Raw genomic sequence first — 26,090 nt, forward strand, 5'->3', positions numbered from 1 at the left:
TTGTAGTTTAAATTATAGTCCAAAGAAACTGGCCTCTCACAAACTATTTTGTAGAAATTCAACCTTTAAGACAATATCTGAATTCTCCAGATGTAATGTTTCCTCTTTCTAGGTTTTCAGTGGGCTTCATAAAAATCAAGCCCAACACTCAAAAAAAAAGGATTTACCAAAAAGAGAAAATGAGGTTGACAGTCCTTTTCTGAAAAATTTAGCAGGAGATTGCTTTAAATAGTAGCTTCTTATACATCATGTAAAATAGGAACTGGTTTTTAAAATTAAAAGAAAAAAACACAACTTTTTAAGAACACATCTGCTGCTAAAAGTGAAAAACATCTGAAAAGTCATCTTAACATTTCCATTAGAACTCTCGGAAGTGCTTTCCAAATCAAAAAGCATCTCTTGCCCAACTATTATTTTCTATTTCTTGCTCAAAACCCACAAACTAACAAAAACGCAGATTTCCCAGTTTGACAACAAAATAGCCCCAAACAGCAAGTACTTTAATCAACAATTCTTACCTGAAAACAAAAGACTGAATACAGGGTTTAATTTAAAAGGGGTTAGACACCGGTTACTCAACACACAATTGCTGTTCATTTCCTTAACGGTATGTCAGTTGGTTGATTCAGTGAGTGCTTTCTTCATGATCCTCCGTCAGCTTTCATTCATTTCCCCTGCAAAATATGAAACATCACATACTACATGTGGTACTGAGAAAAAGCCAAACAACACGACATGAGTATACAAGAGAGACGAAGATGATTTTACACTACCCTAATCTTGGCCTGTGGCTCTGCCTTGGGACCAGTTGTTCTCTGGGCCTCTCCTCCTGGATTTCCAGGGCAGAATGAGGCATTATTAGACTAGCAAGGCAAAGCAGATGTATGACCTTCAGCAAGTTGCATGACCTTTCTGTATATCAGGATGATGACAATCACAGTATCCACCTCCTAGTGTTATTGTAAGGAGTTGGTACAGTCCTTGGCACATAGTACATGCTCAAAAACTGCTAGGTGTTATTGAGGGAAATGATTAAACATGCTGCCAGTAATTCTGTTTTATAGAACAATTAATTTTGAGACTGGAGGGGGTCAATATGGGGTTGAAGGGTGTTCCAAGTTCCCCCATCCTTGAGGAACTTGCAGCCTACTGCAGAGATTCTCAACCCTAACTGTGCTCTGAATCTCCCTACGAACTTTTAAAGACAGACAAAAACAAAACCAAAGCTGGACAAAACTCCCAAAGATTGCAATTAAATTGATCTGGAGTGGGACCTGGATATTAGAAGTTTTCAAAGACCCCCAAGTGGTTCAAATGCTCATCAACCCAGGAATTCACCCTGCAACTTGGGTGCAGGGTGACTGCCCACTGTGGTCTGTTGGACTCTGGCAGGACCGGGAGCTCCTGGGACAAAGGGAGGAGCATCATTATCCGTTGTACCAATCCCCTCACGTCAATCAAATGACATTCCTTGGAAGCTACCGACCAAAGCAGAATAGAAGGACCCCAAGTGGGCCCAGAAGGCCAGAGCTTAGAATATAAACTGTTTTGCTTTTTGCTTTGTTTGCAAGGGGAATAGCTCCTGCTGAAGGCCAGACACAGTGCTGGAAGCTGGGATTGCAGTGAGACATACATGGGGATGGAGAATTCAGTGGGCCAGAACTGGTACAGTTTGGTTTGCCTCCCCTCCTTTCACAGAGACTTCTCTTCCAATCTTCCATTCCCTTTTTTGGTGAGTTTCCATAAGGAAGCCCAACTACAATACAAGGATGAAGGAAAGAAGTACCAAGTGGAAGCATGAGAGGCTGACTCTGCTTGAGGGATCAGGGAGTTCTCACAGCAAAGGACCTTGTAAGATAATCCTTAAAGCAGATTTTTGGTGACAGCATACTAGACACAGGAATAAGCTCACACACTAGGCAAGGTCATGATATAGAGGCAACCAGACCTTCTAAGAGAACTAGGAATAATCTGTTTTACAACAAAAGTACCAAGTCCCAAACCATCCAGAATGAAGGAAAATACATGCCTGTGCATTCCAACCCTTTCTACCCATTTCTTCCACTCATCCCGACCTACCAGATCTCAGACAATTAGACTCATTGTTAATGGTCAAGAGTAACTGATCTTTTTGTGGTAAGAATCTCCTTTCTCATTTCCCCTAAATCTTGAGATCACTGGGAAGCCAAGCTACAGAAAGCTGATTGACAATAAAATAGCTGAAATGGATAAGGGAAGGGGCAGGAATTGGTGCTGCGATCAGGAGAGAGTACTTGAGAAAAGCAGGGAATGGGACATGTAGTGGAAATCCACTGGGTCATTTGCCAAAAACTTCCCCTCTGGAGACTGTCTTCCAGAGGCAAAGAAGTGACTCTAGCTGTCTTCTGCCAACTGCTTGACCTTGCTACCCACCTCTAGGCCCCTCACAGATGACTGGTCCAGCTGACTCAAGAAGAGTTGTGACATATCTTGCTTGCCTACTCTCATTTTCCAACACTTCTTTGCCACCAGAGCCTGTTTCCCACCACAGAACCTGAGAATACCAGATACTCACTTTCTCAGCCTCCCATGCAGCCAGGATATGGTCATATGACCTAACCCTGACCAGTGGGACTTGAAGAAAAAGTCTATTGGTGGCTTCCAGGCAAGAGTTTCCTTCCTGAAATAAGAAAGGAGAAACACTCCTCTTCCTGCCTTTGGACATGTGTATATAGGGACATGATGTCTAGAGCTGCAGTAGCCACTTGGTGACCGTGAGGGAACTAACTTGAGGATGAAAGTCAGTACACTGAGGAAGGCAAGTAGAAAGATGGAAAGCATCTGGGTCACTGATGATTGTTACATCCTGAACAAACTCACCCTGAATCACCAATCTCTATCTCTAGACTTCCTGTTATATATGATAATAAAGACTATTTTTAAGCAGCTTCTAGCTGGTATTTTATTATTTGTACCTGAAATCTACCTTAATGTTACAAAGACCAATCAGGTGAGCATGTGGAACAACTGCAATGCCCACACATTGCTGGTGGGCAAGTAAAATGTTCCAACCATTTTTGGAAAAGGTGTGCCAGTTTCCTAGGAAACTAAATGTACATCTATCCTATGACCAAGCAATCCCACTCCTAAGTATTACCCAAGAAAACATATGGCCACAAAAAGACTTGTAAAAGAATATTCACAGAAGCTCTATTCATAAGATCCAAAAACTGGAAAACAGCCCAGGTATCTATTAATAGGAGGAGAGATAAACAAATGCTGATATATGCATATAAGGAAATACTAACCATCAATTAAAATGAATTACTAATATATGCAACAATGTGGGTGAATTTTAAAAACATATGAAGTTCTGAAATAGGCAAAACAATTGTATGGTGGGAAAAGTAAAAATAATGGTTGCCTCTTAGGGGATGGAAGTAGGAATTGTGGTTTACTGGTAAGGAACATGAAGGAACTTTCTAAGGTGATGGTAATGTTCTGTATCTCAAGAGGGGTTTGGGCTGCATAGATGTGTGCAATTTTTCAGACTCATGAATGCATTTGTGCATTTAATTATATGTAAACTGTATCTCAAAGGAAGAAAAAAAGAACAGCAAATAAATATTGAAATCTTAATTAATGATATGCATGCTGTATTTTTAGAGGGAAATGTACTGAAGCCTGCACCTCACTTTGAAATATATCAAAAATATTTATAAGATGGATAGATGGATGTGAATGGACTTGCCCAAAACATGATTGTGTTTAGCTGTTGGACGAAGTCTTTTCAAGCAGACCAGAGCTAATGGATGTGCCCCAGCAGACCCAGACCTAGAAATATTCACTGATGGGAGTAGTTACATGGACCAGGGTAAATGGATACTCAGTAGTCACCCTTACAGAGATACTGGAGGCAAAGCCCTTCTGCCAGGAACTTCAGCACAGAGGGCAGAATTAGTTGCCCTCCTAAGAGCCCTACAGTTGAATGCAGGGCAGAGAATCACTGTGTACACAGACCTGAGATATGCTTTTGCATTTTACATGCTCACAAGGCAATTTGGAAAGAGCACGATCTGTTAACCACAGCCAACAAGGACAGAAAGCATGTAGATTTAATTCTAAAATTGTTAGATGCAGTAATGCATCCAAAGAATTAGTTGTTGTCCACTGCAAAGGACATCAATCCAGGGATAGCAGAGTCTATGGGAAATACGCTAGCAGACAAGGCTCCAAGAGAAGCAGCTAAACAAGAGTCTCCCCCCAGGAATTATTGCTAGTGTTCATAATAATAGTCAAGAGCACCCCCTATTGCCACGAAGTGAGCGAGATCTGGACCGTCTAAGATTTGGAAAGCCCCAGTAAATAGACAAAGATTTAGCAAGAGCAAAGGAATGGGGATTTACTACCTTAACAGACCAAGGGTGGCTGAGGAGGGGAGGAGACTATGAGAACTAGATCATAAACTACTTGTTCCTGAGAACCTGGTCAAACCTGTTGTAACCTGTTTTCATCAAATAACTCATCACAGATGAGAAACTCTCTCTTCCAATGGATTAGTCAGGTCTTAGCAGCTCCCAACCTTTGTTGAACTGTACAAAATGTAACAAGTCAGTGTGTAATCTGTGCAAAGGTCAATCCCCAGCCCTGCCCCAAAGTTTCTCTATTAACTCAAAAAGTACAGCACAGGGATTTAGGCGGTGGGGAGGACTGGCAAGTGGATTTTACAGTTATGTCAAAAGTCCTCAGTATTTGGTAGTATTTCTAGACATTTTACTGAAAGTCTTTCCTTGTCGGACTGAAAAGGCACAAGAAGTTGTGAAATGTTTAAAGAAATTATTCCTAGATTTGGACCAGCTTTCGTGGCAAAAATTGTTAAAGATGTCTCTCTCAGGGGAGTTGGGCATCGACTGGCACCTACATTTAGCCTACAGGCCACCATCCACAGGAAAGACAGAAAACATGAATCAAACTTCAAAAGAGAGCCTGGCCAAAATCTGCTTAGAAACTCATTTAAAAATGGGATAAATCTTTGCCTGTTGCCCTCCTGAGGATAAGAGTAGCACCCCGAAGCAGGCCAGGTTTAAACCCTTATGAAATGACATTTGGAGGGCCATTTCTAAAGGTTGAATATGCAGGTAACATGCATCTCAGCTCAGAATTAGCTACAATTCAATATGTAAAGTCTTTGGGTGCTACTTTGACTGAAATGAAATAATTATGCCTGTAATCATCTTATGTTCTCCACAGATACCCCCTTACACCATTATCAGCCTGGAGACTGGGTCTGGCTCCACACTTGGAAGGACCAGCATCCCTAGGCTCAAATAAATCCTAAATGGGTTGAGCCTCATTTAGTATTACTTGTTACTCTATCTTCTCTTAAACTGCAGGGAAGCAGGGAATAAAGCCCTGGATTCACTGCACCAGAGTTAAGCTGCAACCATTCCAGGACAGAGACTCACCTGATGTTAGCCAGAAAGCCAGTGACAGTGGTCCCTCCTGATGATCCAGAACATAAGTGTGCCAGTTTGAATATATTGGGTCCCCCAAATGTCATTATCTTTGATGTAATCTTGTGTGGACAGATGTTATCAGTGTTGATTAGACTGTAATTCTTTGAGTGTTTCTTTGGAATGTGCCCCACCCAGCTGTGGGTGATAACTCTGATTCGATAATTTCCATGGAGGTGTTGCTCCGCCCATTCGGGGGTGGGTCTAAGTTGATCAGTGGAGCCATATAAATGAGCTAACATAACAGAAGGAACCCAGTGCAGCTGTGAGTGACATTTTGAAGAGGAGCTACAGCCAAGAGGGACACTTTGAAGAAAGCACAGGAGCTGCAGATGAGAGAGAGTTTGAAGACGGCCGTTGAAAGCAGACTCTTGCTCCAGAGAAGCTAAGAGAGGACAAATACCCCAAGTGCAACTAAGAGTGACATTTTTGAGGAACTGCAGCCTACACAGGAACGTACTGGGAGAAAGCCATTTTGAAACCAGAACTTTGGAGCAGAAGCCAGCCACGTGCCTTCCCAGCTAACAGAGGTTTTCCAGACACCATTGGCCATCCTCCATTGAAGGTACCCGATTGTTGATGCATTCCCTTGGACACTTTATGGCCTTAAGACTGTAACCAAATAAACCCCCTTTTATAAAAGCCAATCCATTTCTGGTGTTTTGCATTCTGGCAGCATTAGCAAACTAGAACAATAAGTAAAACTGTGAACCTCTGGATGGCCTAAACTATTTGTTTAAGAAGAAATCTTCCTAGTCATATTGGATATTGAAGTGGGCCCCTCCCCTTAATCTGTAACAAGAGAGTCCCCTTCCCCCTCAACTGGCAACAACTGCAAAGTAAACATTAAGCCCTGAGAAGAAGGGAGTGAAACTGTACCGTTTTAGGGAGTGAGACTTGCGGATGTACGCATTAGCCAAGCGTAACCATTTCAACAATTAACCATTGCGCCGACCTTGAGAAAATTTCTCAACCTTGTTAAAGATCTTAAGCAACCATTAATTAACCGCCAACTCTGCTTCTGTCAGAATAGCTTGCTTGCATTTTCAGGATGTGGTTTCTGCCTATATAAGTCTCAAGCACACTCAGGTCGGGGCTGCTCACTGAATCCCCTGTGTGGAGTGACTGTGGGCAGCTGCCGGCCGGCTAATAAAGGCTCTTTAAATTCTGTTTGGCTGTCTCGTACTTTAACTTGCAGGCACCGTAACAGATATGATGTTCCTTGTTTTCTATTTTTCCATGGCTTTATGTGCCTTTCAGTAACAGCCCAAGAGAAAAATTTCTTCTTGCAATGGGCCTATTTATATGCCACTTCCATGAAACAGTCTAACTTCTGGATTTGCTGCCAGCTACCTATCTGTAGTGTAGCTGGTTTGCCATGGTGGATAGCTCCCTTACAGGGGACACAATGGATGGCTCTCAAGTGATTAATAATTGCAGGAGAAACACAGTGTGTTAAGCACCAATGACATCACCAGAGCCAATCCTAGTCACCAGCCAGTAAACTTAACTCAACCAGGACATTGTCTTGTTTTCTCTGACAAAACCATTAATGAAGCAGTGTTACATATTCTGATCAGTTAGATAAAAGGGGAGAAAATTTTACTGAAAGAATAAAAGGTGGAGGGGGCGGGGCAAGATGGAGTGGTGAGGTGCAGAATTTTGTCTCTCCCCTAGAGCAGCTGGCAATTACCTAAGAACTATATGAAACAGTGTTTTCGGGGTCTCCAGTAACCAGTCACACATCGGACGCAAGTTTAGAATTGGAGGAAAAGCTGAGTTTGCAGCGAACATTGTAAGTTCCCCGGACCAGGGGTCTGGCGCCCCTCCCCACCCAGATCTCACAGACTGTCTTGCTGCTGGCTCCCTGAAAGAGGGAAAAAGAAACCAAAAAACAGCAATCTGCTGAGGGCAAGAAGGGAGGCTCAACCCAGCCTCAACTGCAGAATTAATTAACAAATTAATTAACTAGTTTTGGGAGCTGGGGGTGCTAAAAGAAGGGCTGGGCTCCGAGAAGTGGGGGCACGTAAAAGCGGGCACCCGCTCCCAGACTCCAAAAAAGCCATTTTTTTTTTCACCTACATTTTGTCCCGTCTGGCTTCTCACTGATCCCTTATCTTTTTGCATATCAATAGCCCCCGGCAGGGGTGGAACTGAAGCTGTTGGAGACTAATCATCAGACAATAGCCCAAAGCATATCTTTAAATGCTCTATTCTGACACTGACAAAACTTCCAGGTCGGGGAAAGACTTTTAAAAGGGACTCTTTTTTTTTTTCTTTTTTCTTTTTCTTGTTTTTCTTTTCTATTTTTTTTTTAATCTAAAAGTAACATGTGGTTATCTTCTATCAGAAAGCCCAGGTTGAGGGACTAGGCTGGGCTTGGGGGGAGACAGAGTACCTCCAGTGTCTTTGAGTTCCATATTCACTACTGAAGGTCTCCACCCCCGTCTTTAATTGGCAACTCAGGCTGACCAAGGAATCTACCTGGAGATGCCCCAAAGAGGAGAGGGGAGAAGGGAATAGTGCCCCTGAGAGACAACTGGAGTTCTGAGGATTGGGACAGTGGAGGGAGGTCCAGCTCAACTGGCAGTCCTCCTTCTGGGAATTCAGACCCCAGGGGCTGGAATTCAGATTCCGGCTTCAGTCAGCCATGCCCCCGACAGGATCAGAGTCACCAGGAGAACTAAAGTCTCCATACCTCCTTACACTGATCGGGGAGCTGCAGGCTGGCAAGCACCACCTGCTGGACAGGAGAGGAAAAGCACCAATTCTAAAGGCCTCATAGGAGGGTCTCATTCTCAGGAAAACTCCATACCCTCCTAATGAGACCTGGGCCTCTCTAGACTGGGAAAATCTGACTAGGGTCGACCATATCTGAGGAGACCCACTCACAAAAAGGTTACATAGAGGCAGAGCAAGAAACAGAAAAAACAAGAGGGGAAAAATTCTGCTCAACTAAATAGAACCTAAGTTAGAGGTCTAGAATAACTTGAACTGAATAACAGAGGCCAGAGAACAAAGCCAACCAACAAGAAAACCACTAGGTAAAAGACAGAAAACAAGCTCCAAAATAAACTAATCAAGAAAATCAAATGCCTAGACAATTTAAGATAACAAGCCATACCAGGAAACACGAAAACATGGACCAGCCAAAGGAACAAACTAATAGCTCAGCTGAGATACAGGAGTTGAGGCAACTAATGCTAAATAAATTCAATGAAATGAAGGAAGATATAGCAAAAGAGCTGAAGGATATAAAGAAGACACTGGATGACCATAAAGAAGAATTCATAAACTTAAAAAAACAAATGGCAGAACTCACGGGAATGAAGGCCACAATAGAGGAGATGAAAACCACAATGGAGGGACACAACAGTAGATCTGAACAGGCAGAAGAAAGGATCAGTGAACTTGAAGACAGGTCATTCGAATTCATACACACAAAAGAACAGATGGTGAAGAATAAAAGGTGGACATGTTCAACTCTGGGATGGAATAGTTTAGCTTACCCTGGGATATGGGAGACTGAGCCAGAAGGCTCTGCTTTGTTGGGAACAGAAAAATAATTCCCGGGTACAGAACCCTTCCTTGATATGCAAAATGGGGCATTTACCCTCTGAAAATTGTAAATAGTCCATCACTTTATTAGCTAATGAGTGGTATGGAACTGAATGGAACCAGAAACCTGGAATATATTGGGCTGCCCCTAATGGAACCCAATGGATCTGTGGATCTAATTCATGACCCTGGCTCCCACCCGGGTAGGCAGGAGTGTTCTCAAGGATTACCTTGGGCTCAAGGAACAATTCATAGTAAGCTTTCTCATACAGCAGCTAATTTACTACTGTTACAAACCCGATGGACTCACTCTCTTTTCCACTGGTATAATCACCTAGCCTGGTTTTTGTCCTATCTACAGGAGTTGAAGATGTGATTGTCAAGGTAGAAGCTTAAACACCTTTGTTGCCTGGACATTAAATGACATTTATCATAGTACAACTCTCATAAATGCAGAAATGGCTTTAATGTGCAAAGCAGTATTGCAAAACAGAATGACCCTAGAAATCCTCACTGCCTCAACAAAGGGGAACTTGTGCTGTAATCAAAACAGAATGTTGTACCTATATTCCTGATCAACTAGTAACATCTCTTCTCTCCTAGATCACATGAATAATCAAGTTCAGGTATGACTACTTCAGTAAATAACCTCAATTTCTTTTATCTATTCAGTTGGCTACCTTCAGGAATAGGGTCACGGTTACAAACTCTTCTTCCAACCAGACTTGTAATTTTACTTTTGTTATTCTATTTTTGTTCTTGTTAAATGCCTCTTGTCTCTGTATATATGTGAATCATAACTCAAATATGTGTAAAACTGTTTTCATTTTCCAGAACCGCCATCAAGTGTGATCCACTTTCCCCCAAAGTCATTCGACAATATCTAATTTCACCGACAACCCCCTACCTACATCCATCACCCCACTTCAGCAGAACAAATGACCTGATTCCTGAGACTGGAAATATTCTTTCAAGGAGGAAATTGTAGCATTAGAATTTTAAATGTACCCCTGAAACTGTAAATAAGCTATGTACTTAAAATTTAGTCTCACAGAGGAGCAAAATGATAGTTTCACAGAAAAGCAAAATGCAGGATGCGCATTCAGTCACATACAGGCACTAAGTTAAGCTATACATTAATCACTGTTGTCTGTGTTCTCTCACCCTTACTGCTCCAGACTTAGAGGCACCATGCACCTTGTCCCCTAAAGAGTGTAATCCTAAAGGATGCAGTAAATAACTGAGTAAAGAAACTAATGAAGTTCTACAGACTGCTGCTAAATGTTACATGTTATCCAAGATGATTAACTTACTTTATCTCTAACCTGTATAAAAGCCACACACACACAAAAATCACTACAGGGAAGCAGATTTGGGAGTAGTCCCCTGTCCTCCACCAGCGTAAATAAAGCCTCCTTTTCTTTCCCAGCTGCATTCGGTGTGTCTGTACATTAAGCTACACTGAACAGTAAACCCAGATTTGGGTGGTCCCATCTTCAGATGGATGGAGTGATGCAGAGATATGTGATAAAGCAAGTACTGTTAAGTATTAATAGTAACATCTAGGTTATTGGGAATATGGGAATTGTAAAATTCTTTCAAATTTTCTGCATGTTTAAAAATTTTTCATGTAAAAAATGCTGGGGAAAAAAGCATCCGTGGACTAAAAAAAATGAGGAAATAGAACAATCAGATTCTCTTGCCTGGGAATCTAAAATTAATCAATGAGAGACAGAGACTGAAAGATATTGGGTAATGAATTTTATCACTTGCAATACTCTAAAGAGAAGGTCCAAGAACTCCTTAAATACCAGAACGGCTCTGGAATTCGCTCACTTCAAAGCCTGACTGTTCAGATCTTCCTCCAGTTCTCTGAAACATTCTGCTTCTTTCCAATAAATGCCATGTTTGCTTAAACTAGCCAGAGTCACCTGGGGTTTATAGAACCACAAGTACTTTCAATAACACAGCCCTGCAGTATTCTTGCCTCACCAGGAATCTATAACTCAAGAAGTGTGTGTGAGACGGGGCGGGGTGGGGGTGGGGGGGTTATTATGGAGAGCTTCCAGGGAAGAACTACTAGCATATTCAAAACCACTGGCTGGAGACCCTTGTTATGTAGGAAACCCATTTGTAAGACAGATTTACTAATTTTCTTTTTCTTACCTTTTCTCTCTCCCCTCACAGCAGTGTCCACATAGCTGATTCAGGAGTTCATGTAACTTCATGTCACTCATGTCAAAAGTCAATGCAATGTGGCATCAGGTAGTTGTGTAGGCCATGTTCCATAGTTGGTAATTATGTGGGCTATGTTCTGTAAAACTACCTAATAAATGCTTAGGTGACTATTTTGGCGACCAGAGATTACGTGGCCTAGAATCCATCCTTTAATCTACCAAGCAGAACTTTCTAAGGCAGAAGCCTACAGAATGGGCAATTAGAGAGCTAGCTTCCACATTCCTCTGTGTTTAAAGTAGAGAGTCCTGGCCAGCCCTGAGGCAGGGTGTCTGATGCCCTAAAGCATGAATGAGCTCAAACCAGACTTTCAGGAGCCTGACCACAGTAAAAACCTAGCATGTCATCCCACACTCCCTTCTTATTTAAAAGGACTTGTAGTAATTTTGATGTTGCTGGAATGAGGGTCTCCACAACACAGCACCAGAGGGTCCTAGTTGGAGATACTAGTGGGGCGCAGCATCAGTCTAGTGGGAGGACAGTGTCTACCAACTCTGCTCTAGTTCAAGGGGCTCTCCTCTACACACCTGTTCTGTCTCCCCAGGGTTCTCCCAAAACACACTCTAGGTTTGGAGACACAGAAGACTGTAATGGTTAAGAGCATGATCTCTGAAGCCAGACTATCTGGGTTTATATTCCCAGCTCTGCCATTCATTATTCACATCACCTTGAGCAAGGTACCTAACGTTTCTGTGCCTCAGTTTCCCTATCTGTAAAAAGAACTGATAGTGGCCTGCTTCATAGGGTTGTTGTGAGAATTAAATACTAAATCATTTAATACATGTGATGTATTTGGCACTTAGGAAGCATTTAATAAGGGAAAGCTTTTATTATTCTGATGATGACCCACAATGTAGCAACAAACAAATTCTCAGTGTGAAAACTGCCTGAATAGGGACAGCATTATCTTCAGAGATGGCTCTGCTCTTAGGAAGCTTACATGTCGAAGAGGCACAAGCCACTTTTGGACTTTCACATGCAATCATGAGTGCAGCTGAGAAGAGCAAATACTTAACAGGGATGGACAGACTAGGATGCCCGGTTTGGGTATTTCTCCTTCTACGTAAACAAAAATATGTAGCATACATAGATAAGAAAGAATGGCAAGACTGAGGGAACTCAATTTTATCTAGGAAAAAACAAGACTTGCAATTTAATGGAGACTTCTTAGGGTTTCCTGTACATAGAAAGGAGTTAATCAAAGCTTTCTAACTGACACCAAGTACCAAAAGAAGGCAAGGAACTATTCTGCACCTGAAAGAAAAAATAAGCAAAGGCACAGAGACTCAGAGTGTGGGGGCCTTTGCTCAAGGTAATTCAAAATTTTATACCAATTATCTGGGCCTCTGTCTGCAGGTGCAGGCTATGCTCTGCACAACTCCAGGGGTTACCATTTACACAGACAACAACATGACCTCCAAAGTTGTGCAATGCACAATCTATACAATTGTACCATGTAGGAGACAGGGAAGCAAAATACGTATGATCCGAGCCAACCAAGACTACTTGAGCCCAGGGCCAAAAAATACTTGGAAGAGCCAAAATTTAGTCCAAAAACAGAACCCATTAATGGGAAGCCAGGTTAGTAGAGATTTCTCTTGTCTCCAAGCAACTCCTTAAACTACATGACTCTGGGTCTACTGCTATAGAATCTCCCCTTCCAGGTTCCTAAGGGATGCACAGAAGTGGTTCTGCTGCCACAAACCTTTGGCGAGATTTTGCAAGATATTCCACTGCTATGAACGGAAAAAGTAAAAGTCTTGGAGGACCCAAATAACAGCACTCATTCAAGAGTTTCTTTGCAATAAGTGCATGGCCCCACTGAGGCTTCTACCCAACAGATAAGCTACAAGTCAAAATTATGAAAGGGAGAGGTAGATGAAAAAATGATTTTTAAGTGGAAATAATCTCACTGAAGATCAAAAACTGTGTAAAGCATATATTGGCCTAATTATAAGCAATATTGATTATACATATGATCTATAGATTGTATATACACAATATATAATATACTGATTTTATTTATATATATAGAGAGAGAGAGAGAGAAAGAGTACTATTAGAATAATTTGTCCATCCAGTCCATTAAATAAATAGAAAAAGAAAGAAGTTGAGAAACAAGCACATTCAGAGACAAGTGCCCATTCTTGCACTTCATTTCTGTTCTCTTGACACACCCTGATCCTTGTTTTAACTACTTGGCATATACCCTAGAGTTGCCTAGTAACTTGTTCAACATTCACTCATGCAAAAAAATATCTACTGAGAACTAACTATACTGTAGTGGAGGACCTTCTATGCAAGGACAGCATGTGGGGTGGGAAGTCAGGTTCTTGAGTCAGGAGTCAGGGCATTAGCCTAGTATGCGTGGCTGAATTCACCTAAGTAAAATGTGATTCCAACATACCATGCTAAAAGTTGGATATAAAATAATGAACAGTATAAGCAGGGTCCCAAACCTCATGAAGGTTTCATTATAATAGAAGAGGCAGACATTAAGTCATCAATCCAAATAAAAATATGATGACAAATTGTGATATACTTTATGAAAGAAAAACTGAGAGTGATAAAGGGGGGAAGGAGTGTCATGGAACAACACCTGAAAGACAAATAGAAATTACCCAGGCAGAGTCAGGAAGGATTCCCGATAGAGACAGCAACTTGTGCAAAGGCCCCCACAAGCAGGGAAGAGCTTGCATTCAAGGAGCTGAAAAACGGACAGAGGGGCTGTTAGATAAGGAGTAAGAGAAAGAGAGTGACAGTGAGCATGAAAGAGGAGAGCCGGCTGACCCACACATGCACTATCATTATAATACTGTGTGAAGGAAGAACACAGTTCTTAGGTTTCCTCCACTCCTGTCTATGTGTTTTCTAGTTATTTCATGTCAACTGGAGGAAACCGAAATTATTTTAGCAAGTCAAGCTAAGAAGAAGCACTTAAGTTATTTACTTACATAGGACAGCAGCTTAAAAATATTTCTGTTCATGCAGTGAATATTTCTTCAGAGGGTAGTTTGAACTTTCAAGGATAGAATTTGCTTCAGAGGTAGACTCTTCCTGCAACAAAAACAAATCCAGGTATTGCTTGGACAATATCTTTCATATTCAAAATTATAATACAGATTATAATATAGATCAATGATACCAAGAAGCATGGTTATACATGTAAGAGGTCTGAGAATTCCAAATACATTCTGTATATGTGGGGTTCACCATATATAAATGTATGCACACAAATATGCATATACATAAAATATATATATTTTACATTTTAAATGGATTTAAATTCCTTACTTGTAGGAATTAACAAAGCAAAGCAAACAACTTTGTAGAGAGAATTGATTGCCTGTGGTTACAGAAATCAATTTATTCATTTATAACTATCATCTAATAATAAATGCCAGACTTTATATACATCAAGATGACTAACTTGACAACATGATATGGTTAAATCCAGCACCCAGAAGCACTGTTAATCCCTCACTTGAATTCTTTTGAAATGGCAAAAGGTCACTTAGCTAAATGCTGTACATCTGCAGTAGACAAAAAGCCCTGTGTATACCAACCTATGGATTAGAAACACTCCCCTGACCCCCATAAAAAGTCAAACAGTCAAAACACCTTATTAAATTTTAGAAAAACTTCCTCCCGTGTTGTGACTTTATACAAATCCCAAGCACCATTTATATTCTTCTCTGGATTGGGATCCCTGTGTGTTGTGGGAGAGAAGGGCAATGTGCTTTGGGCCACTTAGACTGGCTTCTCTCAGTCCTTTGAAAGCTCCATGCTCCCTCCCTCTGCAGGAGCCTGCTGGATGCATACTCTGCTCCAAGTTAGCTGAAACTCAGCCTTCGGATCTCAGCTTGAGGGTCTCTTCCTTGAGGAAGCCATCCCTGACTCCCAACCAAGACAAATACCCCTATCACATGCTTAGGGATATCGCTTGCCTTCCTTTGTAACCATCACAATTTTACATTGATTTCTGTGGTTACTTGATTAATGTCTGTCACCTGCACTAGACTGTAAGTTCTAGTTTCCATTTTTTTTTTTTGTCAGAAAACATCTGGTTTCATCAGAAGCTCTAACCTTCTTTCGGTGCTGCTGAGCTCTGTGGGATGTCAGAAGACTGCATACCCTTTCATGTATCTTCTCCCACATGGACGGAGAACTAGGCCGGAATCTGCTCAAGAGATTAAACAGGGTGGAATATTATGAAGCTACTAAAAAGGACACTTACTTAGAATTTAAGACAATATGGGTCAATATTTACAACTTCAGAAGAAAAAACAGCAACAGACAAAATGGTATACATAGTGTGACTTCAGCATCTCATTAAACCTACACATAGGAAAAACATTGGGGTACAAAAACAACCAAGATGTTTGGTTAGAGTGTATGGTTATAAGCAATTTTTTTTCTTTGTACTTTACTGTGTTTTTCAGATGTTTTGAATGAATACTACATTTATATTTAAAAATTTTTAATAAGGAAGTTTATCCCAAGTGTTTTCCACCACTGGGATTTTATTTTACATGTCCACTTTATATTTACTTTAGGCAACCCAGACCCAAACTTAACCACAGGTCTCACAGTACCTTTCAGTTCCTCAAAAATGGAGGGTTTTCTCCCTTTTATAGTGACTTTGCTAATACTGGCCCCTCTTCCAAGAATGCTGCTGCCCCCAAATCCCAACCCTATTCCTGTTAACTCCTACCCAGCTTTCAGATCTCAGTTCAATTATCAATTTCTCAGGAAAGTATTTTCTGTGCCCCCCTTCTATGGAGGAGGTCAGCATCCCTGAAACATGCCCTTGAAGTTCCATTTACCCCTCATTCATACCACTTCTCCCAGTGGACATTTTGTCATTATTTGTTTCATGTGTGTCTCTACTCCTAGAATGACATTGTCATGAGTTCAGAAACTGTGCCTCTTTGGTTAACAGTGCATCCAAAGCCTAGCCTAGTAGGTATTGCTTACCACAATAGGTATTCAATAAACATTTGTTGAATGATTGAAAGTATCAAATCCTAAATTCTGAAATATATCCAAACTAAAAGTGTGCTAGCAATTTGATGGTGAAAAGCACAGACATTGTTTTCTAAAGATACCTAAAGGATTTCAGCAATTTGGATGAAATAGTTCTCTTCAGTTAATGTACAACAAATATCGGAAATGATGGAAACATCTGGGTAACCCAGCCATTATTATGGCACAGCATACTAACAACCACCTGTGCAACTGCCCCTCTGCTTGTTCTGGGCCCACACCAGGCCTACCCATCTCAGCTTTCACTGTAACAAGCATGTCCTGCTGGTTTCCGGGGAGACAAGACCAAGAGTGTGACTGGATCTATAAAAATCCACTATTATTCCCAGGAAAAGAATTCACAGCAAATGAAGGAGTGGGGTGGGGGTCATCTTTTACATAAAACATTTCCCACGCTCAAGAAAATATCAGGCACATCATTTCTATACTCCTTTAAGAATTTTTAAAAGTAAGGAATAGAAATATTTCTAAGCTATAAATAAAGCTAGCATTTAAAAATAGCTACCAGCAGTACACTGCGAATGCTTTATCACAAAGTCTGGAGTAACCAGTATCAATTTTGTATCAATTTGTTACCATTATTATTCTATATTATCTATACTGCACTTGAAGATCTCTGAGAATGAGGAGCCAACAGACAGAAGCAATGCTCTGCCTTTATTACTGCCTCCTCCATGGGATTCACCTTCTTTTTGTACAGTGGGAAGAGGAGGGATATGTGTTGAAGCGATATGATACTATCCAGATGGTTGAGTTAGGGAACAGGTTCAAAAGCATTCCTCTCTTCTTGTTCACTACCACTTTTTGTCCTGGGAGTTAAAAGGGTTTTCCAATACCTCCATTAAAACTTTGGGCTGACCCTCATTCCAAAATTTGGCTCCCAACTCATCCCTGCCAACCTTGGCCCTTAATGATTTCAGTGTTAAGCTAGCCAGCGTGTGAGCATCCCTGTGATCCTGGGGTACAAAGAGAGGGTCACGATGTGCTGATGTGAAAAGAACCATGGGGTCGGGACAAATTGCTGGTGCCACCTAGTGTTCCTGGGGTCTGCTTTTGTGAGCACTCTAAAAGTCTGTGGGATCTGCCTCTTATGTGGCCATGTTATTCTATGTTTTTGTAGATCATGGTCCTATTTACAAATTCAGAAACCAATTAGGTCTAAAGTTATCAGTTTAAAGTGGCTTTAGGCACACATAATTTGCTGACTCATCAGAGATGAATGATAAAATTCTGCACGAGGTCTGCCCATCCTACAGCGCTGCCAGAGTCAATCTGCCAACTCCTGTGACTAAACTTTCAAAAGCTCCCCACAGCCTTCCAACCAAAGTCCACAAAGCCCAAACCCTATAGTGTGGCTTCCACGGTCCTTGGCACCCACCATTTCTCCAAACGGGTTTAACAGCTAGAAGGTAACAGTGCCTCCTGCCTTCTCACCTCTGGCTCCTCACTTATATTAACTATCAGGATCCAACCGCCTTCCTCCCCTCAGGGCCCACATGAAACATTCCAGAAGTGAAGTGCCTGCCTCCTTTATACTCCTACATCGTTTTGTCTGTGCTAGTCACAAAGCACTGCCTGGTAGAAAGCTATTTGTGTACTTTTTTTTATTTTTTTTTTAATATTCTTTGCTAGGTTGTAATTTCCCAGAGATGGGGAAAAATGTCTCAAATGTTACTGCTTCCATTCCAGGTTTACTACGGTGACTATCGATCCAGTTTCCCATCTGAAGCACTCTTCTAACCACAGATTCTACAACTCCCTCCCACATACCTAGTTCCAATCCCAAGAATTTTGACTCAGTAGATACGAGGCAATTCTTATGTTGCTCAGGCTTGAGAATCAATGGGCTGCTGCATATAGATACTGAAGAAAGACTGGTTGAATGAATATGCAAACCATCTAACCTATTTATTCAAGGAAAAATGAGGCTTTCCCAGATCTCCCAACCAATGGAATTACCCATCTTGTTCCGACTTCCCCTGCGGTTTGATTGTCCTTCTGTTAAGTGCATACCACTCACATTTAGTGGCATGGGGGTATGCTTGCCTAGGTCCCTCAGAAAAGCTTACGCTACTGATTATAAGGAGTTTGGGAGATGTACATAAGCAAGGCACATGGACACAAGCTATGGGCTGTCTCCAGTTCTGGCAGCAGAAGGGTACTCTGGGGGATACGCGAATGGACCTTCAATCACTACATCCAAGACCTCCTTTCCCGTTATACAGACTACGAAACTGAGGTCTGAAGAGGTAGAATATTTGTGAGATCATAAAGTACCTAAAGCCAGATTGAACACAAGAGCCCAATTCTCTAGCCTTTAAATCCAGGGTATCCCCGCCTGCTGGGTCCCAGGCTGGTAGCAAGAGGATAAGCTGGTTGGGAATGGGGGCCACGCCCAGGGAGGGGTCTCTGTTTCCATGTAGCAAAGCTGGATTTAACGATTTCTCACTGTTTGATTGTTATCTATGCTAGTTAATACATAATACACCATGCTTTAATAGATTTTTTAAATATTCTATTTGATTTCCTCAAGTCCATGATTTAAACATTTTAATGTAAAGTTATTCTATCATTTCTAAAAAAACACTAAGAATGGATTGCCACTTTCTTAGTCTACCTCAAATTTAATATACATTCCTGTTAAAATTTCAGGACCACTTTGGTTCTGGGAGTATATTTATATGTATGAGCCCTGTTCTGAGCAATCATGTTATTTCTCTTCTTATTGTCATCATTTATAATGCAGAAAAAAGCAAGTGGGCATACCCTTTGTTCAAAACAGCAGTCTTTTTTCTTTTTTTTAGAAAAAGTTGTAGGGCTATTAAAAAAAATTAAGCATAAAATACAGAGTTCCCATAAACCACTCTAATATGAACAACTTGCACCATGTGGTACATTTTTGTCAATTCATGAAAGAACATTTTTATAATTGTACTATTAAGCAAAACAGCTATCTTAAAAATATCTTTGGTGGCACTTTCCTGGAGGTAAGGTGGTCAACTGTCCCAGGTTGCCTGAGACTAAGGGTTTTCCTTGGGATATAAGACTTTCAAGGCTAACACTAAGGACAGTTCCTGGCAAACCAGGTTGGTTGGTCACCTTACTGGAAAGTGTGGCTTGGAAAATAAAGGCTTGGCCTTTATCCTCTCAGTCTTTGGTCTGCCCTCAAAACATATGCAAATGTGCTTTTTATTATTTGTGACAACATAAATGAACCCAGAAACATCATCTAGAAAAAGAGGAAGAAAATACACCCATACATTAAAAATGTTGGTCTTTGGGTTGTAGAATTATGGGTGATTTTTTTTCAATCCTTTTTGGTTTTCTTTAATTTCTTAACTTTTTATAGTGGACACTTTTATGCTGGGGAAATCAAAACCTTTATTTTTTTAAAGTCTACAGATAAAAATGGACAGGTTAATAGCATCTATGTCAAAATTAGTTGTCTGCCCCATTTTCAACAAAGAAATCCTGAAATATGCTTTCCATAGGCAAGAGAAAAGGTTCACCTCTGGCGTTTGGACATATTTTTATTTTTATTTTTATTTTTTTTTTTTAATCATCATTTTATTGAGATATATTCACATACCACGCAGTCATACAAAACAAATTGTACTTTCGATTGTTTACAGTACCATTACATAGTTGTACATTCATCACCTAAATCAATCCCTGACACCTTCATTAGCACACACACAAAAATAACAAGAATAATAATTAGAGTGAAAAAGAGCAATTGAAGTAAAAAAGAACACTGGGTACCTTTGTCTGTTTGTTTCCTTCCCCTACTTTTCTACACATCCATCCATAAACTAGGCAAAGTGGTGTTTGGTCCTTATGGCTTTCCCAATCCCATTGTCACCCCTCATAAGCTACATTTTTATACAACTGTCTTCGAGATTCATGGGTTCTGGGTTGTAGTTTGATAGTTTCAGGTATCCACCACCAGCTACCCCAATTCTTTAGAACCTAAAAAGGGTTGTCTAAAGTGTGCATAAGAGTGCCCACCAGAGTGACCTCTCGGCTCCTTTTGGAATCTCTCTGCCACTGAAGCTTATTTCATTTCCTTTCACATCCCCCTTTTGGTCAAGAAGATGTTCTCCGTCCCACGGTGCCAGGTCTACATTCCTCCCTGGGAGTCATATTCCACGTTGCCAGGGAGATTCACTTCCCTGGGTGTCTGATCCCACGTAGGGGGGAGGGCAGTGATTTCACCTTTCAAGTTGGCTTAGCCAGAGAGAGAGGGCCACATCTGAGCAACAAAGAGGCATTCAGGAGGAGACTCTTAGGCACAAATACAGGGAGGCCTAGCCTCTCCTTTGCAGCAACCGTCTTCCCAAGGGTAAAACTTATGGTAGAGGGCTCAACCCATCAAACCACCAGTCCCCTATGTCTGTGGTCATGTTAGCAACCATGGAGGTGGGAAAGGCGAATACCCCTGCATTCTCCACAGGCTCCTCAAGGGGGCACTACATCTTTTTTTTTTTTTTTTTTTCCCTTGTTTGTCTTTTTTCTTTTTTCTTTTTTTTTTTTTTTTAACTTTCCCTTCTTTTTTCAAATCACCTGTATGAAAAAAAAAAGTTAAAAAGAAAACAAACATACAATAAAAGAGCATTTCAAAGAGACCATAGCAAGGGAGTAAGAAAAAGACAACTAACCTAAGATAACTGCTTAACTTCCAACATGTTCCTACTTTACCCCAAGAAAGTTACATAATATAGCAACATTTCAGTGAACTTGTTCCTACTACAACCATCAGAAATTAACAGACCATAGTCATTTCTGGGCATCCCCAGAACGTTAAATAGCTTATCTGTTCTTCCTGGATTATTGTTCCCCCTTCCTTAATTGCTCTCTACTGCTAGTTCCCCTACATTCTACATTATAAACCATTTGTTTTACATTTTTCAAAGTTCACATTAGTGGTAGCATATAATATTTCTCTTTTGTGCCTGGCTTATTTCGCTCAGCATTATGTCTTCAAGGTTCATCCATGTTGTCATATGTTTCACCAGATCGTTCCTTCTTACTGCCGCGTAGTATTCCATCGTGTGTATATACCACATTTTATTTATCCACTCATCTGTTGAAGGACATTTGGGTTGTTTCCATCTCTTGGCAATTGTGAATAATGCTGCTATGAACATTGGCGTGCAGATATCTGTTCGTGTCACTGCTTTCCGATCTTCCGGGTATATACCGAGGAGTGCAATCGCTGGATCGAATGGTAGCTCTATATCTAGTTTTCTAAGGAACTGCCAGACTGACTTCCAGAGTGGCTGAACCATTATACAGTCCCACCAACAATGAATAAGAGTTCCAATTTCTCCACATCCCCTCCAGCATTTGTAGTTTCCTGTTTGTTTAATGGCAGCCATTCTAACCGGTGTTAGATGGTATCTCATTGTGGTCTTAATTTGCATCTCTCTAATAGCTAGTGAAGCTGAACATTTTTTCATGTGTTTCTTGGTCATTTGTATTTCCTCTTCAGAGAACTGTCTTTTCATATCTTTTGCCCATTTTATAATTGGGCTGTCTGTACTATTCTCATTGAGTTGTAGGATTTCTTTGTATATGCAAGATATCAGTCTTTTGTCAGATACATGGTTTCCAAAAATTTTTTCCCATTGAGTTGGCTGCCTCTTTACCTTTTTGAGAAATTCCTTTGAGGTGCAGAAACTTCTAAGCTTGAGGAGTTCCCATTTATCTATTTTCTCTTTTGTTGCTTGTGCTTTGGGTGTAAAGTCTAGGAAGTGGCCTCCTAATACAAGGTCTTGAAGATGTTTTCCTACATTATCTTCTAGGAGTTTTATGGTACTTTCTTTTATATTGAGATCTTTGGTCCATTTTGAGTTAATTTTTGTGTAGGGGGTGAGGTAGGGGTCCTCTTTCATTCTTTTGGATATGGATATCCAACTCTCCCAGCCCCATTTGTTGAAAAGACCATTATGGCTCAGTTCGGTGACTTTGGGGGCCTTATCAAAGATCAGTCGGCCATAGATCTGAGGGTCTATCTCTGAATTCTCAATTCGATTCCATTGATCTATATGTCTATCTTTGTGCCAGTACCATGCTGTCTTGGCAACTGTGGCTTTATAATAAGCTTCAAAGTCAGGGAGTGTAAGTCCTCCCACTTCGTTTTTCTTTTTTAGAGTGTCTTTAGCAATTCGAGGCATCTTCCCTTTCCAAATAAATTTGATAACTAGCTTTTCCAAGTCTGCAAAGTAGGTTGTTGGAATTTTGATTGGGATTGCATTGAATTTGTAGATGAGTTTGGGTAGAATTGACATCTTAATGACATTTAGCCTTCCTATCCATGAACATGGAATATTTTTCCATCTTTTAAGGTCCCCTTCTATTTCTTTTAGTAGAGTTATGTAGTTTTCTTTGTATAGGTCTTTTACATCTTTGGTTAAGTTGATTCCTAGGTACTTGATTTTTTTAGTTGCTATTGAAAATGGTATCTTTTTCTTGAGTGTCTCTTCAGTTTGTTCATTTCTAGCATATAGAAACATTACTGACTTATGTGCATTAATCTTGTATCCCGCTACTTTGCTAAATTTGTTTATTAGCTCTAGTAGGTGTATCGTTGATTTCTCAGGGTTTTCTAGATATAAGATCATATCATCTGCAAACAATGACAGTTTTACTTCTTCTTTTCCAATTTGGATGCCTTTTATTTCTTTGTCTTGCCGGATTGCCCTGGCTAGCACTTCCAGCACAATGTTGAATAACAGTGGTGACAGCGGGCATCCTTGTCTTGTTCCTGATCTTAGAGGGAAGGCTTTCAGTCTCTCACCATTGAGTACTATGCTGGCTGTGGGTTTTTCATATATGCTCTTTATCATGTTGAGGAAGTTACCTTCAATTCCTACCTTTTGAAGTGTTTTTATCAAAAAGGGATGTTGGATTTTGTCAAATGCTTTTTCAGCATTTATTGAGATGATCAATTGATTTTTCCCTTTCGAGTTTTTAATGTGTTGTAATACATTGATTGTTTTTCTGATGTTGAACCATCCTTGCATGCCTGGAATGAACCCCACTTGGTCATGGTGTATGATTTTTTTAATGTGTCTTTGGATTCGATTTGCAAGTATTTTGTTGAGGATTTTTGCATCTATATTCATTAGGGAGATTGGCCGGTAGTTTTCCTTTTTTGTAGCATCTTTGCCTGGTTTTGGTATTAGATTGATGTTAGCTTCATAAAATGAGTTAGGTAGTGTTCCATTTTTTTCAATGTTTTGAAAGAGTTTGAGTAAGATTGGTGTCAGTTCTTTCTGGAAAGTTTGGTAGAATTCCCCTGTGAAGCCATCTGGCCCTGGGCATTTATTTGTGGGAAGATTTTTGATGACTGATTGGATCTCTTTGCTTGTGATGGGTTGGTTGAGGTCTTCTATTTCTTCTCTGGTCAGTCTAGGTTGTTCATATGTTTCCAGGAAATTGTCCATTTCTTCTACATTATCCAGTTTGTTGCCATACAGTTGTTCATAATATCCTCTTATAATTTTTTTAATTTCTTCAGGATCTGCAGTTATGTCACCTTTTTCATTCATTATTTTGTTTATATGGGTCTTCTCTCTTTTTGATTTTGTCAGTCTAGCTAGGGGCTTGTCAATCTTGTTGATCTTCTCAAAGAACCAACTTTTGGTGATATTTATCCTTTCTATTGTTTTTTTGTTCTCTATGTCATTTATTTCTGCTTTAATCCTTGTTATTTCTTTTCTTCTACTTGGTTTAGGATTGGTTTGCTGTTCATTTTCTAGCTTCTTCAGTTGATCCATTAGTTCTTTGATTTTGGCTCTTTCTTCCTTTTTAATATATGCGTTTAGTGCTATAAATTTCCCCCTTAGCACTGCTTTTGCTGCATCCCATAGGTTTTGGTATGTTGTGTTCTCATTTTCATTCGTCTCTATATATTTAGCAATTTCTCTTGCTATTTCTTCTTTAACCCACTGATTGTTTAGGAGTGTGTTGTTTAACCTCCAGGTATTTGTGAATTTTCTAAGTCTCTGATGGTTATTGACTTCTAATTGTATTCCATTGTGGTCAGAGAATGTGCTTTGAATAATTTCAATCTTTTTAAATTTATTGAGGCTTGTTTTATGTCCCAGCATATGATCTGTTCTGGAGAAAGTTCCGTGAGCACTAGAAAAGTATGTGTATCCTGGTGATTTGGGATGTAATGTCCTGTAGATGTCTGTTAAATCTAATTCATTTATCAGATTGTTTAGGTTTTCAATTTCCTTATTGGTCTTCTGTCTGGTTGATCTATCTATAGGGGAGAGTGATGTGTTGAAGTCTCCCACAATTATTGTGGAAACATCAATTGCTTCCTTTAGTTTTGCCAATGTTTCTCTCATGTATTTTGTGGCACCTTGATTGGGTGCATAGACATTTACGATTGTTATTTCTTCTTGCTGAATTGCCCCTTTTATTAGTATGTAGTGGCCTTCTTTGTCTCTCAAAACATCCCTGCATTTGAAGTCTATTTTATCTGAGATTAATATTGCTACACCTGCTTTCTTTTGGCTGTAGCTTGCATGAAATATTTTTTTCCATCCTTTCACTTTCAATTTCTTTGTGTCCCTGTGTCCAAGATGAGTCTCTTGTATGCAACATATTGATGGTTCATTTTTTTTGATCCATTCTGCGAATCTATATCTTTTAATTGGGGAGTTTAATCCATTTACATTCAACGTTAAAACCGTGAAGGCATTTCTTGAATCGGCCATCTTATCCTTTGGATTATGTTTGCCATATTTTTCCCTCTCTCTATTAATATCCTTTATTGTACCCATACCGAATCTCTTTAGTACTGAACCTTTCTCCAAGTCTCTCTGTCCTGTCTTTGTTTCTCTGTCTGTATGGCTCCCTTTAGTATCTCCAGTAGGGCAGGTCTCTTGTTAGCAAATTCTCTCAGCATTTCTTTGTCTGTGAAAAATTTAAGCTCTCCCTCAAATTTGAAGGAGAGCTTTGCTGGATAAAGTATTCTTGGCTGGAAATTCCTCTCTCTCAGAATTTTAAATATATCGTGCCATTGCCTTCTCGCCTCCATGGTGGCTGCTGAGTAGTCACTACTTAGTCTTATGCTGTTTCCTCTGTATGTGGTGAATTGCTTTTCTCTTGCTGCTTTCAGAACTTGCTCCTTCTCTTCTATGTTTGACAGTGTGATCAGTATATGTCTCGGAGTGGGTTTTTTTTGGATTTATTCTATTTGGAGTTCGCTGAGCATTTATGATTTGTGTATTTATGTTGTTTAGAAGATTTGGGAAGTTTTCCCCAACAATTTCTTTGAATACTCTTCCTAGACCTTTACCCTTTTCTTCCCCTTCTGGGACACCAATGAGTCTTATATTTGGACGTTTCATATTATCTATCATATCCCTGAGGTCCATTTCGAGTTTTTCAATTTTTTTCCCCATTCTTTCTTTTATGCTTTCATTTTCCATTCTGTCATCTTCCAGGTCACTGATTCGTTGTTCAACTTCCTCTAGTCTTGTACTATGAGTGTCCAGAATCTTTTTAATTTGGTCAACAGTTTCTTTAATTTCCATAAGATCATCCATTTTTTTATTTAGTCTTGCAATGTCTTCTTTATGCTCTTCTAGGGTCTTCTTGATTTCCTTCATATCCCGTACTAGGGTCTCATTGTTCATCTTTAGTTCTTTGAGTAGCTGCTCTAGGTGTGTCTCTTCTGGTCTTTTGATTTGGGTGCTTGGGCTTGGGTTATCCATATCGTCTGGTTTTTTCATATGCTTT

At 40.2% G+C, this 26,090-nt stretch overlaps 1 protein-coding gene across 9 annotated transcripts in view; it reads right to left on the reverse strand.

The window, feature by feature from the left end:
* Positions 1-26,090, reverse strand: part of SPATA6L (spermatogenesis associated 6 like) — a 122,758-nt gene that overhangs the window by 49,272 nt on the left and 47,396 nt on the right. For 6 of the 9 annotated variants that reach the window (XM_037851004.1, XM_037850999.1, XM_037851000.1 and 3 more), the window contains 3 exons: positions 15,372-15,465; positions 14,240-14,342; positions 92-674 (listed from right to left, as the gene is read on the reverse strand). In XM_037851004.1, the coding sequence (XP_037706932.1) occupies positions 14,253-14,342; positions 15,372-15,465 (184 nt within the window). In that variant the 3' untranslated portion in view covers positions 92-674; positions 14,240-14,252. Of the gene's footprint in view, positions 1-91; positions 675-14,239; positions 14,343-15,371; positions 15,466-26,090 lie in introns of those variants that run through there. The other 3 variants (XR_005219086.1, XR_005219088.1, XR_005219087.1) reach the window with 1 other exon arrangement.

Source organism: Choloepus didactylus, chromosome 10 (genome assembly GCF_015220235.1).
Source record: "Choloepus didactylus isolate mChoDid1 chromosome 10, mChoDid1.pri, whole genome shotgun sequence".
Taxonomy (NCBI): Eukaryota; Metazoa; Chordata; class Mammalia; order Pilosa; family Megalonychidae; genus Choloepus; species Choloepus didactylus.